The sequence below is a fragment of the Chelmon rostratus genome, chromosome 6 (genome assembly GCF_017976325.1).
Source record: "Chelmon rostratus isolate fCheRos1 chromosome 6, fCheRos1.pri, whole genome shotgun sequence".
Classification (NCBI taxonomy): domain Eukaryota; kingdom Metazoa; phylum Chordata; class Actinopteri; order Chaetodontiformes; family Chaetodontidae; genus Chelmon; species Chelmon rostratus.
In genome coordinates this window covers 8411870-8424432 of record NC_055663.1, presented here as the reverse complement: position 1 = coordinate 8424432, position 12563 = coordinate 8411870, and the positions used below count along the sequence as shown (strand labels likewise).

At 41.2% G+C, this 12563-nt stretch overlaps 1 protein-coding gene across 1 annotated transcript; it reads left to right on the top strand.

Annotated features, from left to right (window-relative positions):
• The first annotated feature begins 460 nt into the window (after nt 1-460).
• Nucleotides 461-12133, top strand: trhr2 (thyrotropin releasing hormone receptor 2). Its single transcript, XM_041939383.1, has 5 exons — nt 461-843; nt 3096-3228; nt 3610-3761; nt 4794-4917; nt 11561-12133. The coding sequence occupies exons 1-5, from the start codon at nt 461-463 to the stop codon at nt 12131-12133; spliced, it is 1365 nt and encodes a 454-aa protein (XP_041795317.1).
• Nucleotides 12134-12563: the final 430 nt, after the last annotated feature.

Genomic DNA, 12563 nt, shown 5'->3' with positions numbered 1-12563 from the left:
TCTGATTGCAGGAAATTGATATTCAAATGAATATGTGTTTGACATTGATATATGAAAGCACAAAGCCAAAATCCAAATGTTATTGTCCAATGAACTGAACTCCTTTTCTTTCTCTAGGTGACTCAATGGGGGCCTGAGTGGTGTTTGGAAGTCCTGGGATAATTCTATTCATGTTGTCCTTTTTCACTCTTCTACATTCATTCACTCATCAACAAGCAAACTCCCATCTGATTCTTCCTCTGTGGTGATAACTCAGTCAAACCTGTGAGATGTTAAAGTTTCACACCAGTCAATATCACACGCTACTTTTAACCGGACTGGCTTTAAATGAGAGTAAATGAAGAAGAAAAAACATGGCAACATTGTAGAGCCATGCCCCTCATCACTTAGTTTTAGTCAAGTGAATGTGACTTCTGATTAGCAAACACTTGGGGAATAAAAAGGCCATCCATCAGCAGACATGACAGACAACGTGAGCTCCAGAATCGACACCCCGACCAACATCTCTCTGACTCCCACCGTCAGCGTCTCTGACTCATTGGAGTATAAGACGGTGTCGGTCTTCCTGGTCCTGCTGGTGTGCAGCGTGGGCATCATGGGCAACATCATGGTGGTCCTCGTGGTCCTCACCACGCGCCACATGAGGACGCCCACCAACTGTTACCTAGTCAGCCTGGCCATAGCCGACCTGACGGTGCTGGTGGCGGCGGGGCTGCCCAACGTGTCGGAGAGCCTGACAGGCACGTGGATTTTCGGCCACGTTGGCTGTCTGGGGATCATCTACCTTCAGTACCTGGGCATCAACGTGTCCTCCTGCTCCATCACAGCCTTCACTGTGGAGAGGTGAGAACGGACAAACAAACATGTACAACTGTTCTCAGGAAAGGATTTGCTGGCTTGTGGCCTGTTTATTTACCTCCAAGCGATTGGTCTCGACTTAGTTAGATTTTTCCTACAGAAACCACTGCCAACACATGACAGTTGCTGTCCAAGACCTATAGACTCCATTAAATACAACACCAGTTCCCACAACTCCTAGGGAGCGGCTGCCACATTAGTGCAGGGACGACACGCCAGCTCATACCTGGGCCCTGGTCCAAGTATACATGTTTATTTCTTAAAGCTGGGTTTTTCCTCATTTATTATAAAAGAATAATAAAAATCCCATCCACAAATGTAAAAAAATAATAAAGTAATAATTAAAAAAACATAAATAAATCTCCATCTATATGAAAACACAAAAGTGCAAAAAAACACAGTCCAGAGCATGCCAAACAACAAGTTTCATGTAGCCCTAACCGTGGCCAATCAGAAGCCTGAATAAGTTCTAATTGAGAGGAGGCTACTAGAGGTCAACTGTATTAGGAGTCCTACCATGGTGAAGGCTTGACCCCCCTCTGCCATAGTAGGATTCGTAACTTCTGTACATTTCTGTGCAAACATGTAAAAAGTCCTGTCAGCAAAGTTAGAACCAGCACTATTTTGGAAAAGGAGATAAAGGTGCACACTTTGTGAAAAACACTGTTTTCCCTGTCTACATGTCAACACTGCAAACAGAGTTTCTGAATATCTTCAATCTGGAAGGACTTTTCCAAATGCTACATTTTGGAAAGTACACATGTAAATGTAGACTGTCAAGGCAGGAGGTCTGACCGCAATCAAAATTATCAGAAGCAGCTCAATTTTCAAACAATTTGCAAGCGGTTTGTTCTGTTACAAATTCCAGACATGGGTTTATGATACAGGCTGAATGCTAAAAGCCTTCAAAGCATATGCTCTTCTACCCACAAAACTTTTTATAACAATAATAATAATAGATTTAGATTTAATTTAGATTTTTAGGTCTTCTATTACTTCTGCATACTTTCAGCTACAGAAACAATTCAAATATGAAAATATCCAGCTCTTTAAGGCCATCCTTGTATTCAAATACATTTGAAACTTTTTGAAATATTAAACTTTTTTCACAGTGTAAGTAAATAGAGCCATCTTCAAATCCCCTTCAAACCAGGTCCACTTTGAATTGCTACCACTTCTGCATACTTTCAGCTACAGATGTCATTTAAACTTAAAGCAGGTCACAAGACTTTAAATTAATCTAAACTTAACTAAACTTGTATTCAACTTGGTGAAATCTTTCACAGTTTTTGTTTCTCTCTTCATACATTATTTGCTGCTGCAGCAGCAAACAGCTTCCAACTCTCACACACACTTTCTTCCAGAAATGCACATTCTCGTGTGACTGTTAAAGAGCAATAAAGTTTGTGCAGGGATGAGGTTGGGTTATATAGACATGGGACACCGCTGTCTGTTTCCTGTTTCCTACTGACAGCCTTTTCACAGGGGAAAAGTCAAAAGTTTTTGAACCTGTTATCCGGCAGGGGGTTGTACATTCAAAGGATGTCTGTGATCCTACAGACATCTACTCTCTGTCTGGAAAGATAAAATGTATGTGGAAAACCAAGGTTTAAATCCACAGTAGTTCCACAGACTGTGCTGGCCGCTGCTGCAGCTTGCACAGTAGACTTATTACCATCCAACAAAGCAGCAAGTTGAAAGCAAACGTCTGTGAGATGAAGATTATAAAGAACTGTGGTGGATGCCACAAACTGCTCAGGTAAAAACAGGTAAAAATAGCGCTTTGACTTTAAAAAATGTAGTTAAGATGGGACCCCACTCAAATTGCAACAAAAACATTTTTTTTTATTTCTCCACATTAGCAGTGGTATTTAGTTTTTCTTTTGGTTTAGTTTTTGTTTTCCTCATTCAGGTTTTGAGATATCTGTCTCTAGGATTTCTGCCTTGAACAACTTTCAAAAAGCAGTGTCCCAGCAACCCTGCATAATCCCCAGACCCTTTGCATGAATGAATAAAAGAACATCCAGCAAAGCCCGTTAATATGAACACGAGAGCCCCAGCTTTATGTTCAGCTAGATAAGGAGGCGCCATTACCCATGGCCACTGCTGCAGTGCAGGGGAAGACATTGCATAAATAGCTCGGTGGTATCTGCTTACCAACAGATTGTTGGCAGTTTAAATAACAGCCACAATGAGTCTGACTTTGGGTTTGGACCCCCCATTTCCTCTTTGTGCAGGTACATAGCTATCTGCCATCCAATAAAGGCTCAGACGGTGTGCACAGTGTCCCGGGCCAAGCGGATCATTGCCGGGGTTTGGATTTTCACCTGTGTCTACTGCATGCTCTGGTTTTTCCTGGTGGACATTAAGGTCAGAGAAATATATTTTTGATTTACATTTTGTGTGTTATTGAAGTAACACAGCAGAGCAACCTTCAGTAACTGATTCAGAAATGCAAATGTGAACGCACTTATATGCAGCTATACTCAGAAATAAAGGTAATCGTAGGCCTGTTCACAGCATAGCGTTTCAGTCAGAACATGAACATGAACAGAGGAATCAAACATTTGTAATTACCAAGACCGCTTTTGTTCAAGTGCTGGTATGAATGCAAGGTAATGTGAAAAGAGCTCTGTGCCCTTTTTTTGAGAGTTGTATTATTATGTCGAGATGTGAAAGATTGTTGAGCCAGTCTGTGGACCGCTAGCCTGTTTTATTACACTGTCTCCATGGTAACTGTGTGGCATCCAGGTCCAACCGGACGGACACGTGCAGTGCGACTACAAAGTGGAACGGGAGCTGTACCTGCCTATCTACCTCATCGACTTTGCCATTTTCTACGTCATCCCGCTGCTCCTCGCCATCGTGCTGTATGGCCTGATAGCGCGGATCCTCTACCTCAGGTAGAGTTCCCCTCAGCTCTATGAAGCATTATAGCATCTTTCAGCTTATTGTTTTGGTTCATCCCCACCAGGGAGCTGTTGTCAGTCAAAAAATCTCTGACAAAAAACAGCGTATGACCTGGTCAGCACCAAACAGCAGACAGTTAACTAGCTGGTGACCACAGTGGAACATTTAGCAGCTAAAGAGCCAGATATTTCCCTCATGGTTTGGTAGAGACCAAAAACAGCTAAAAGACAGTGAATATTGGACTTACATTCATCATGTGGACACAAACATAACCCCAAATGAATGCTACTGTTGCTCTATGTCATCTGGACATAGCTATGTCACTGTGTGCTTACACATGCGCCATAACTTTCTAGCAATAATATGTCAATGATATGTTTGCAGCTTGTTTCTGCTGCACCCAGAGGTCAAACAATTCTGTTTTAAAGCTGTGCTATCATCACAAAGGAATGCAGTTGCAATGATAGACTCTCCTTATTAGTGTATGCTTGAACATATAAAATACAGAAGAAAAAAGACTACATGGATGTTATTCCCGGTATTTATATGGACATTCTTGCCAATTTATGGTTCACTTATGCTTGGTTTACAGCATATAAAACCACATTAGCCCATTTTGGAAACCTGTATTTAAAACTGGATCAAACAGAAATCCAAGTTATGGATTTTGTGCTGTTTGACAGGTTGTTTCAGAAGGTCCTCCAATGTGAAAGAATTCAATTCTGGGAAAAATACAATGAATGCTTGCAGTTCAGGGAAAATACTGAAGTTCAAAGATATTAAAAACTGCCATAAAATATTAATTACCATTTAAACCAAAGGTTTATTGTTGGCATTCTAAAATGCATATCAGCAGAGCCTTTTTGCAGGAATTGAAGACCTGTAAAGACGCCCTGCATCACACATTAAAACCAACCACCTCCTAACACATTAATTTACTCCAAGAAACCAAACCAACAAACCAATCAATGCCTGTCATTATCCTTTGGGATGAATTCTCTAACATGCTCCTTGTGGACCTCCAGCCCTCTGCCCAACCAACCTGACACCAGTGCCACCACGCTGCGTCGTAGCTGCCGGGAAGCTTCTGAAGCGGGGAAGGGGGGTCGTCAGGGCCGGCCAAAGAGCGCACTCTCCTCCAGGAAACAGGTCTGTGCCTCCTCCGACATTTAATGCCTTTCCCATTAACTCCTTTTGTGCTTGCCTTTCTTATTGTTACATCTTGTCTTATCTTTCAAGTAATTGCTGTGTGACAGCTTTAGTCACATTTGACCCCGGTCTCGTCCTTGGCTGTGTGTTTAATCTGCTGGGAATATAGAGGCCATGATTCCCTCTTAACAGCGCGATGATGATGTCCCTGCTATCCGTTGCCTCAGAGAAGTGCCCTCTTGCCAGCTCTCTGCCCTGGCTGTTATGAGGTCCTGAAGGCAATCGTGGCGGTAATGGCTTTGTTTCCTCAGGCTGAGCAGTCAGAGAGCCTTCTTTCTGAGAAATCCCTCTTTTTCTCAGATTGCATGGAATTGCTGTGCAGCGCTGCTTTGTCTCTGTGTTCTTGGATGTAGAACACATTCTCTCAGGCTATTTGCTCTTGAAAGCATCCACCATCATAAACCATTATCCACTATGACAAAGTTGTTTTTAGTCCAGAAGGAGCTAGCTATGTGTCCACTTTTTGTTCTTTCTAAAGTTGTATGACATTTGGAAAGCTGGAGTGCAGAGGTTTTTGCTCTCTACAAAAAGAACAAAAGCAATAGGAACAAAAAGAACAAAGAAAAGAGAGAAAAGATGTACTTCGTACTTGAATGTACTCACTTTCCACCACTATTACAGAGGGACAAACTGTACTTTTTACTCCACTACATTTATCTGACAATTGGAGGAGCTGCTTACTTTGCAGATTAAGATTTTACAAAAGCATATGATGAGTTAATAAATTATTATAAAGATTGAAGATGAAACCAGTGCGTCCCAACCTTTTTGGCTTGAAAACTCTTTGTGCCCTGGTCATGTTTCAATTGTCTATGAGTTGCTGTCAGTCCCACATTAAAACTTACCTTTGTTTCTTTAAAATAACTGTTTGACACCCATAAATGAAATTTCCCAATGTTTCTCTAAAATAGCAAGGATTATAGAAAAAACGCCAAAATAAACACATTTGTCTGTCAAAACTTTAACTGTCACTCTAAAACTCATTAGCCACAAGATTTGTGTCAGAATTGCGAACAAAAAGGCAGGCGGCGCAAATGAGAGAGCTGGCAGCAAAAAAGCTGACAGCGAGAGCAAAAGAAGCAGAGGGAACCGTAAACAAAACGATACGCTATCAAAAACATATAAGACCAATAGTTTATTGCAAGTTATAAGTTTTACTTTTGAGAAGACCTTTTTTTGCCTCAGTGGCTTTTATTCTCTCTCAAATTCTTATTTTTTGTTTGACATCTGAAACATTTTGTTTGATATCATCGACACAAATCTGATTCCATGCATGTTATGCACTGCAGGGCGCAGTGAAACTGACAGCAGTTGGTTAACTTGCTCAGAAGTTGGAGGTGTGCAGCCTGTCACCTGCAGCTCAAACAACAAGAAGGAGCAGCTTGTTCCATTAGTCCCTGCAATCTTTCAAACTGATCTGATGTCGAAAAATGGCAAAAATTATGGTTGTTCTGTACACACGTTTTTGATTTACAGTTGCGGGAAGTGAAAAGCTCGCTGACAAACATATCGTATAGTGGCTTTCCAATAAGTCACTGTGGTGCTGCATATTGGCGAACTTAAGTCACGTGTGCTGTTGGCATCATCTGTGTAACACTAAAACCAATTACGATGGCCAGACGTTAACCTTCGTAGTTTCTTGTCATCCAGGAAAAACATCATCAACCACACAGATTATTTTGCTTTAGCAGTAACTTAATACAACATTTCTCCAAATGTTGCCACAGACACCCAGTTTGTAATACTGCAAATACTGTATATAAATATTGTAATATTTTAATCAGCAGGCCAAAGGCTCAGTTACCATTGTGTTACCTCATGCGGTGATAGATAGTGACTTAACAGACATTTATTAAAATGAAAATCTTTGAGACTATCACTTTTAACATTGGAGATAATTACTTGCATGCTGTCTGTGGCTGCCAACCCTGCACTGTTCACTCTTTTTGTACAACCAATCTTCTGGAGAAACGTTATTAAGGCCCATCAGAAACTCATCATATACTGTTATACAAAAATCAATACATTTGTGTTATCCAGCTTGCATAAATGAGAGAGTTGTGATAATTTAATTGATTTGGAGATTGTGGCGTGTCTGCTAGAAAAATCAACAATTTTTCAGCCTCTGAGCCAGAAGCATGCCCCATGGATGAAAGGGGAAATGCAGTGTTTATTTTTTTCACAATGCCATAGCACAAAATGACCACCCAGAACTTACAAGTCAATACCAATGATCTATTGATTGCTGGTATTGCACCTGTTGGTTTGTCGACTAAACCCAATTTTCAACATTACTTCACCACATGTTTATATTTCTGTCCTGTGTGATTTTAAGGACAAAAAGATCACCATGTTCCTGTCCTGCAGAAATGTAGTGATATTTTCACAGAACATTAAAGGTCAAATCTGCAGACAGAAAAGGCCAAGTTATACTTCAAGGGGCAAAAACAAAAGCAGAAAGTGGTCACACACTTCATTCGCAGTAATGTTGTCTGTCATGGACCAGTTGGCCGCTAGAGGATTTTCTGTTAAAAATTTTGGTCAACATCAAGTTATTGCTCTGTGTAAGGTTTTAGTTGCTTTCTCATTTTACCTCCTCTCTTCAGTACTGTCCTAATCTCTGTCACAGCTCAACAAACCACTGTCTAAGTTATTTGATGCAATACCTTCCTTTAATTTATGTAATGAAGCGTTCAGTATTGTTGCAGCATGTTAAATGGACTGCCAACAGACTGCATTTATTTATGCAGAATGCAGGGGCCACCGAGCTTCTGATTAGTGGACAACTGCTTCGCCTCCTGAGCCACAGCTGCCCGCTCGCACTTTCTTCTATTAAACTGCCAAAATACGGCTGCCTGTTTCTTTGGAGTACTGTGTCAGACCACAGGGTTTTTTTCAAATGAATAGCTGAACAGCTTGTGTTCAGCAAAGGTAGCATATTATGTGTTTTAAATTGTACTCCCCTTGTCTCATTTCCTGCTGAGTGACTGAGGTGTCCACGTGAATACTGGTCTAATGATGTTTTCATAGCTGAAGTGAATACCATCAGCTGCTTAGGGACCCTGGTGGTTGGTCTGATGAAAGGCAGGAGGAAGAACCTCGAGTCCCATGCAGTGCACGATAAACCCAAACCCCAGGCTGCAAAAGTTCCCCTCTGAAATCTATGGCTTCCTACATGTTTTTTTCTGTGGTGAACCCCTAGAAGAGGCATTTGGTCTGTTGGTGTGTGTGTGTCTGTTTGCAAGAGCTCATTCCTGTGGTGGCCAAGAGCGGGCAACACGCTGCGGCTTAAGAAAACTTGTGCAAATAAAGAAAACACAAAAAAACCCCCCAAATGTTAAAAAAATCATTAATTTGACACCACATGCGCTGCAAATACACATAATACAACCAAACAGCCAAACTCCCTTTAAATACTCAGAACACAACCCAATAGACAAATGTGCTGCAAATACACAAAAGTGCTGCCAATACACACAACACAACCAAATACAGAAATGTGCTGCAAGTAGCACAGACGACAACGGATGTGTTTCCAGGGGACACAAAAACACTAATCCATTCATCCACAGGTACTATTAACACACCAAGAAACAATGCAATACACAAAGACAGGGAAGAAAAATGTTTTGCAGGCTTCAGAACATTTAAAGAAATCTTGTTTGCTAAAGTTTTATAAGTAATGAAATGCATTCAACAAGTTTGTATTGGTGCTATTGTAGAGAATTCTGTCAACGTTAGGCTCTCTCTCTCTCTATATATATATATATATATATAGAGAGAGAGAGAGAGAGAGAAATATGACTGATAATAAAATAGTATATGATGGTTTAAATATATGGTATGTGTATAGCACATGTATATATTAATATATGGCAGTATATGTCCCCTCTCAAATGTCTGATAATGCAACATACCCTAGACTGACTCGACACTTTGCCAGGTCCCTGGTGGTGCCAGAGGTACATGCTGAGTGGGCTGCAGTGCAGAGACTGGTCACGAGATTTGCGATTAAAACGCTGCCATTGAATTGACAAGAGAGGGTAATGTGTGCTGTATCTTCTGGTCTATAAAATGGTCTGTCAGTATTTGACCAATCATCATGTAACTTGGTAGGCTAACGTTGGCCATCACTATGTAGCACACAGCAGACTCTCTCTGGACACACTAAATGGATAAATGACACAAAAAGATTAGTTTGTGAACATGTTGGCTCATTCTCGCTGTGTCCCCAGGATTAATGGATGGGACCATGCTGGGCTTAAATATAAGTTTTGTGGCAAAATCCATCTGCTTTTGTTGTTCCAGTATTCAGGAAAATGACTACTACAAATCCAGATTTTTAGATCTTTTGGTAATACATGAAGGCTCACCATTTCTCTTTCTGCAACTTTGCAGCTGAAAGCAGAACATGTTCACCATCATTTTGGAAATAGTGAAGCTTAGCTTGCAAAATACCGATACATAGCTATACCTGTCTTTTCCTCTGATTCCCTTGGAAAGCCCCACTCCACAAGTTACCAGGATTGGTTCCTTATAGGTATGTGATGTCTGAAACCCTGGCTGTCTGAATCCGTGTTTGTCTTGTAGCATATAAAAACATGATATGCTAACGTGGTTTAAAACTTGATTTTCATTTTAAAGCACCATTTGTTTTTGGTAATGTGGGGTATTGTCAAAAAGCTGTAGAGGAGTCTCAAACATTTTTCCTTCCCATGCAATATTTAGCATAGGGCAACTTGTTTGTGTGTCATTGTGTGCATGTTTCTGCATGAACGCAAGCCCTGGAGAGACTGAACTCTCATGTGAGAGCAGAGAGAAGATCCTAATCTCATGTGTTCAGGGGTTTCCATCAAGCAGAAGATTTGCATAATGTGATTTCGGGATTTACATTGAAGTGTGCTTAATACCGCAGATGATTTTGCTCCCTCAGTTCTTCAATAGCACTTCATGCTCTTTCATTCATCGTATGATAGGCCAACCCAATCTGATGGGAGTTTGATAAACTTGTGTATGTCAAAGAAAGGCACTTTTATGATTGGAGATTAAAACAGTGTGGTGTGAGATTGCGGCACAGTTTCAATCTCTGCGAGTTTCTTCATGTCTGTGATCTCCTCAAGTGCATGTAGGGGGAGAGAGATGTGAAAGCTTGGTCATTGTTGCCCCGGGTGAATCAATAGCATCAGAGACTAAAGCAAATTCTTTGGCTCAGTGGGCTGAAACGTCCATCCATGACTGGATTCAGTTTGGAAGGATGCTGTCGGATGCCAGTCAAGTACCATGCCATAATTACAGTTGTAATATGCATATTCAAAATGTCACTCCAATGCTTTCCGTCTCATTATCGCAGTGCAGCAATAATTAGAAAGCCCTCCTCACTGCCTCCTTCGTGTTCAATTAAACGCTTTGTTGTGCAGTTTTTCCTTTTTTTTTTTATCTACCTGCTGAGGTGGCTGCCACTGGCTGACTGCTTAAGGCATGGACACAGACCCTTATCTCAAATAGCATTTTGCCGAGAGGAGGCATGTGCATTGTCCCAGGTATCAACCTGCCACACTTTGCTCTGCTTTTTTTTTTTTTTTTTTGCTGTGATGTGGAAAACATGAGCAGCTGAGAGAAAGGCAGACACGCATCAGCAGAATTGTTACGACCCAGTGAAGGCGGATTGAAAACTTGGATGCGTGGTTGTGTGAGGCTAGGAGGGTGTAGGCGTGTAGCTTTATTGACAACTGATGAGCCTAATCACTTGCAGGCTCAGTGGCCTTGCAGGGATTCAGAAATATCTGAGGTGTTACCATGATCACCAGCCACTGGGGGGTGGCGCACGTGGAGGATAAGGGAACTAGCTTGCTACCTACAGTAGTAACAAGGAACACATCAATGACTACATTAAATTTTATGGTTGCAGGTCATGTTAAAAAAAAAAATCACCCACTGTGTAGCACTGACCTGCTGGGTGCTGAATGCTGTCAGTAGAGTAATGTTATCAATCCTCTCCTGTTCTTAGGGGACATTATCACTCCAGCAACCTCAGCCAGTATTAACTAAAGTGAGTTAACCAAAGACGTCGAGTAGTACTTATTCCAAAAGTGAAAACGTGAACTGTGTTCTTCGATGCGGTACCAGTGCTGTTTCTTCGTCTTCTTCATGGATCATCAGCCGACAACAAGACTTACATTTTGCCTGTAACATTCAGCTTTAGCCTCACTCTTTTAGTATAAAGCCATCATGTGTATATTCAAGACAATTTTCATGCTACTTGTTTTAAAACGATTCAAGAACATTAAAAAAGGAAGCTGGACACATGGGGTCAATATTAGAGGTTACACGGTCCTGTTTATTAGGATGTACATGAAATTCATATTTACATTGTTATATACAGTATACTTAGGAAAAATTATGTAAATGTTTTAACTTTCAAGGTGAAAATTTCAGCTTCCATCAGGGGTCAAATATTTTTGCTGGAGGGCTGGATTTGGCCCACAGGCTATTTGCCCACCACTGATGTTATTCACACAAAAATTCTAATCATAGCTGCTTTAATGGAGTTTTAATGAACTGTATCTCCATTTCGTCCTTGCAGGTGACAAAGATGCTGGCAGTTGTGGTGATCCTATTTGCTCTGCTGTGGATGCCCTACCGGACTTTAGTTTTGATCAACTCTTTTGTGTCGACACCCTATCTGAATGCCTGGTTCATCCTATTTTGTCGGACATGCATGTATGCCAACAGTGCTATAAACCCCGTGATATACAACGCCATGTCTCAGAAGTTTCGCTCAGCATTCCGTGGGCTTTACCGTTGCCAGCGGCCAGAGGGAAATCAGAGGACCCTGTCAATGATCCAGGCTGGCTTCAGCACTGTCCGAGACCCCCGAAACTCCCAGGCCAATAGCAATGGAACCAATGAAAAAGCAAGGAGAGCCATCCTGAGCACTACCACCGACATGACAACAAAGCAGAATGGAAGTGGTCATCAGGGGACAGCAGCAGTCAATGGCACAACAGCAGACCATCCCATCGACATTAGCCCAACTACTTTTAGCCTTGGTGCAAGTCCAACTGGTGATGAGACGTTGGATTGGCCTTCATCAGCTAAAACCACGGTTAATTTTGCTGACAGACATACAACAAGCGATCAGCAGGAAAACATATGAATTTGTCCACATCACAATATTGTAGAATATCTATGAATTTGTCAGTACCACTGAAATCAAATGAGAAAAAAAATATTGATTGAACGGTTTCCAGTGACAAAACAGCTGTGAAATACTCATGGACAGGCTCTGCATTAGATAATGACAAAAGAGGGAAGAAAGCTGTGACCTGCTTTTATTTCTTGATTTAAAAGTGGTAGATTTCGCCTTGACCACTGAGGTCACATGTAAGGAGAGGAAAGACGGGTAGGTGGCGTATTTCACACAGTGGAATGAAAACTTTACTTCTTTAACCACAAAATCTTTTCAGAATTGCATGTCAAAATATGTCGTCTTGTGTAAATTTGAGTTTGTGTATGTTCCTTTTAAAGCTATGACTATTCTACGTTTTTAACCTCCAAAAATCCGCAATGGTCCGTTTCTCATAATG

Bases quoted from the DNA above. Each gene is read 5' to 3' on its own strand.
- trhr2 (XM_041939383.1), top strand. From the start codon at position 461: ATGACAGACAACGTGAGCTCCAGAATCGACACCCCGACCAACATCTCT. The intron at 3,762-4,793 runs GTAGAGTTCCCC...GTGGACCTCCAG, and splicing joins GCGCGGATCCTCTACCTCAG to CCCTCTGCCCAACCAACCTG. The intron at 4,918-11,560 runs GTCTGTGCCTCC...TCGTCCTTGCAG, and splicing joins CACTCTCCTCCAGGAAACAG to GTGACAAAGATGCTGGCAGT.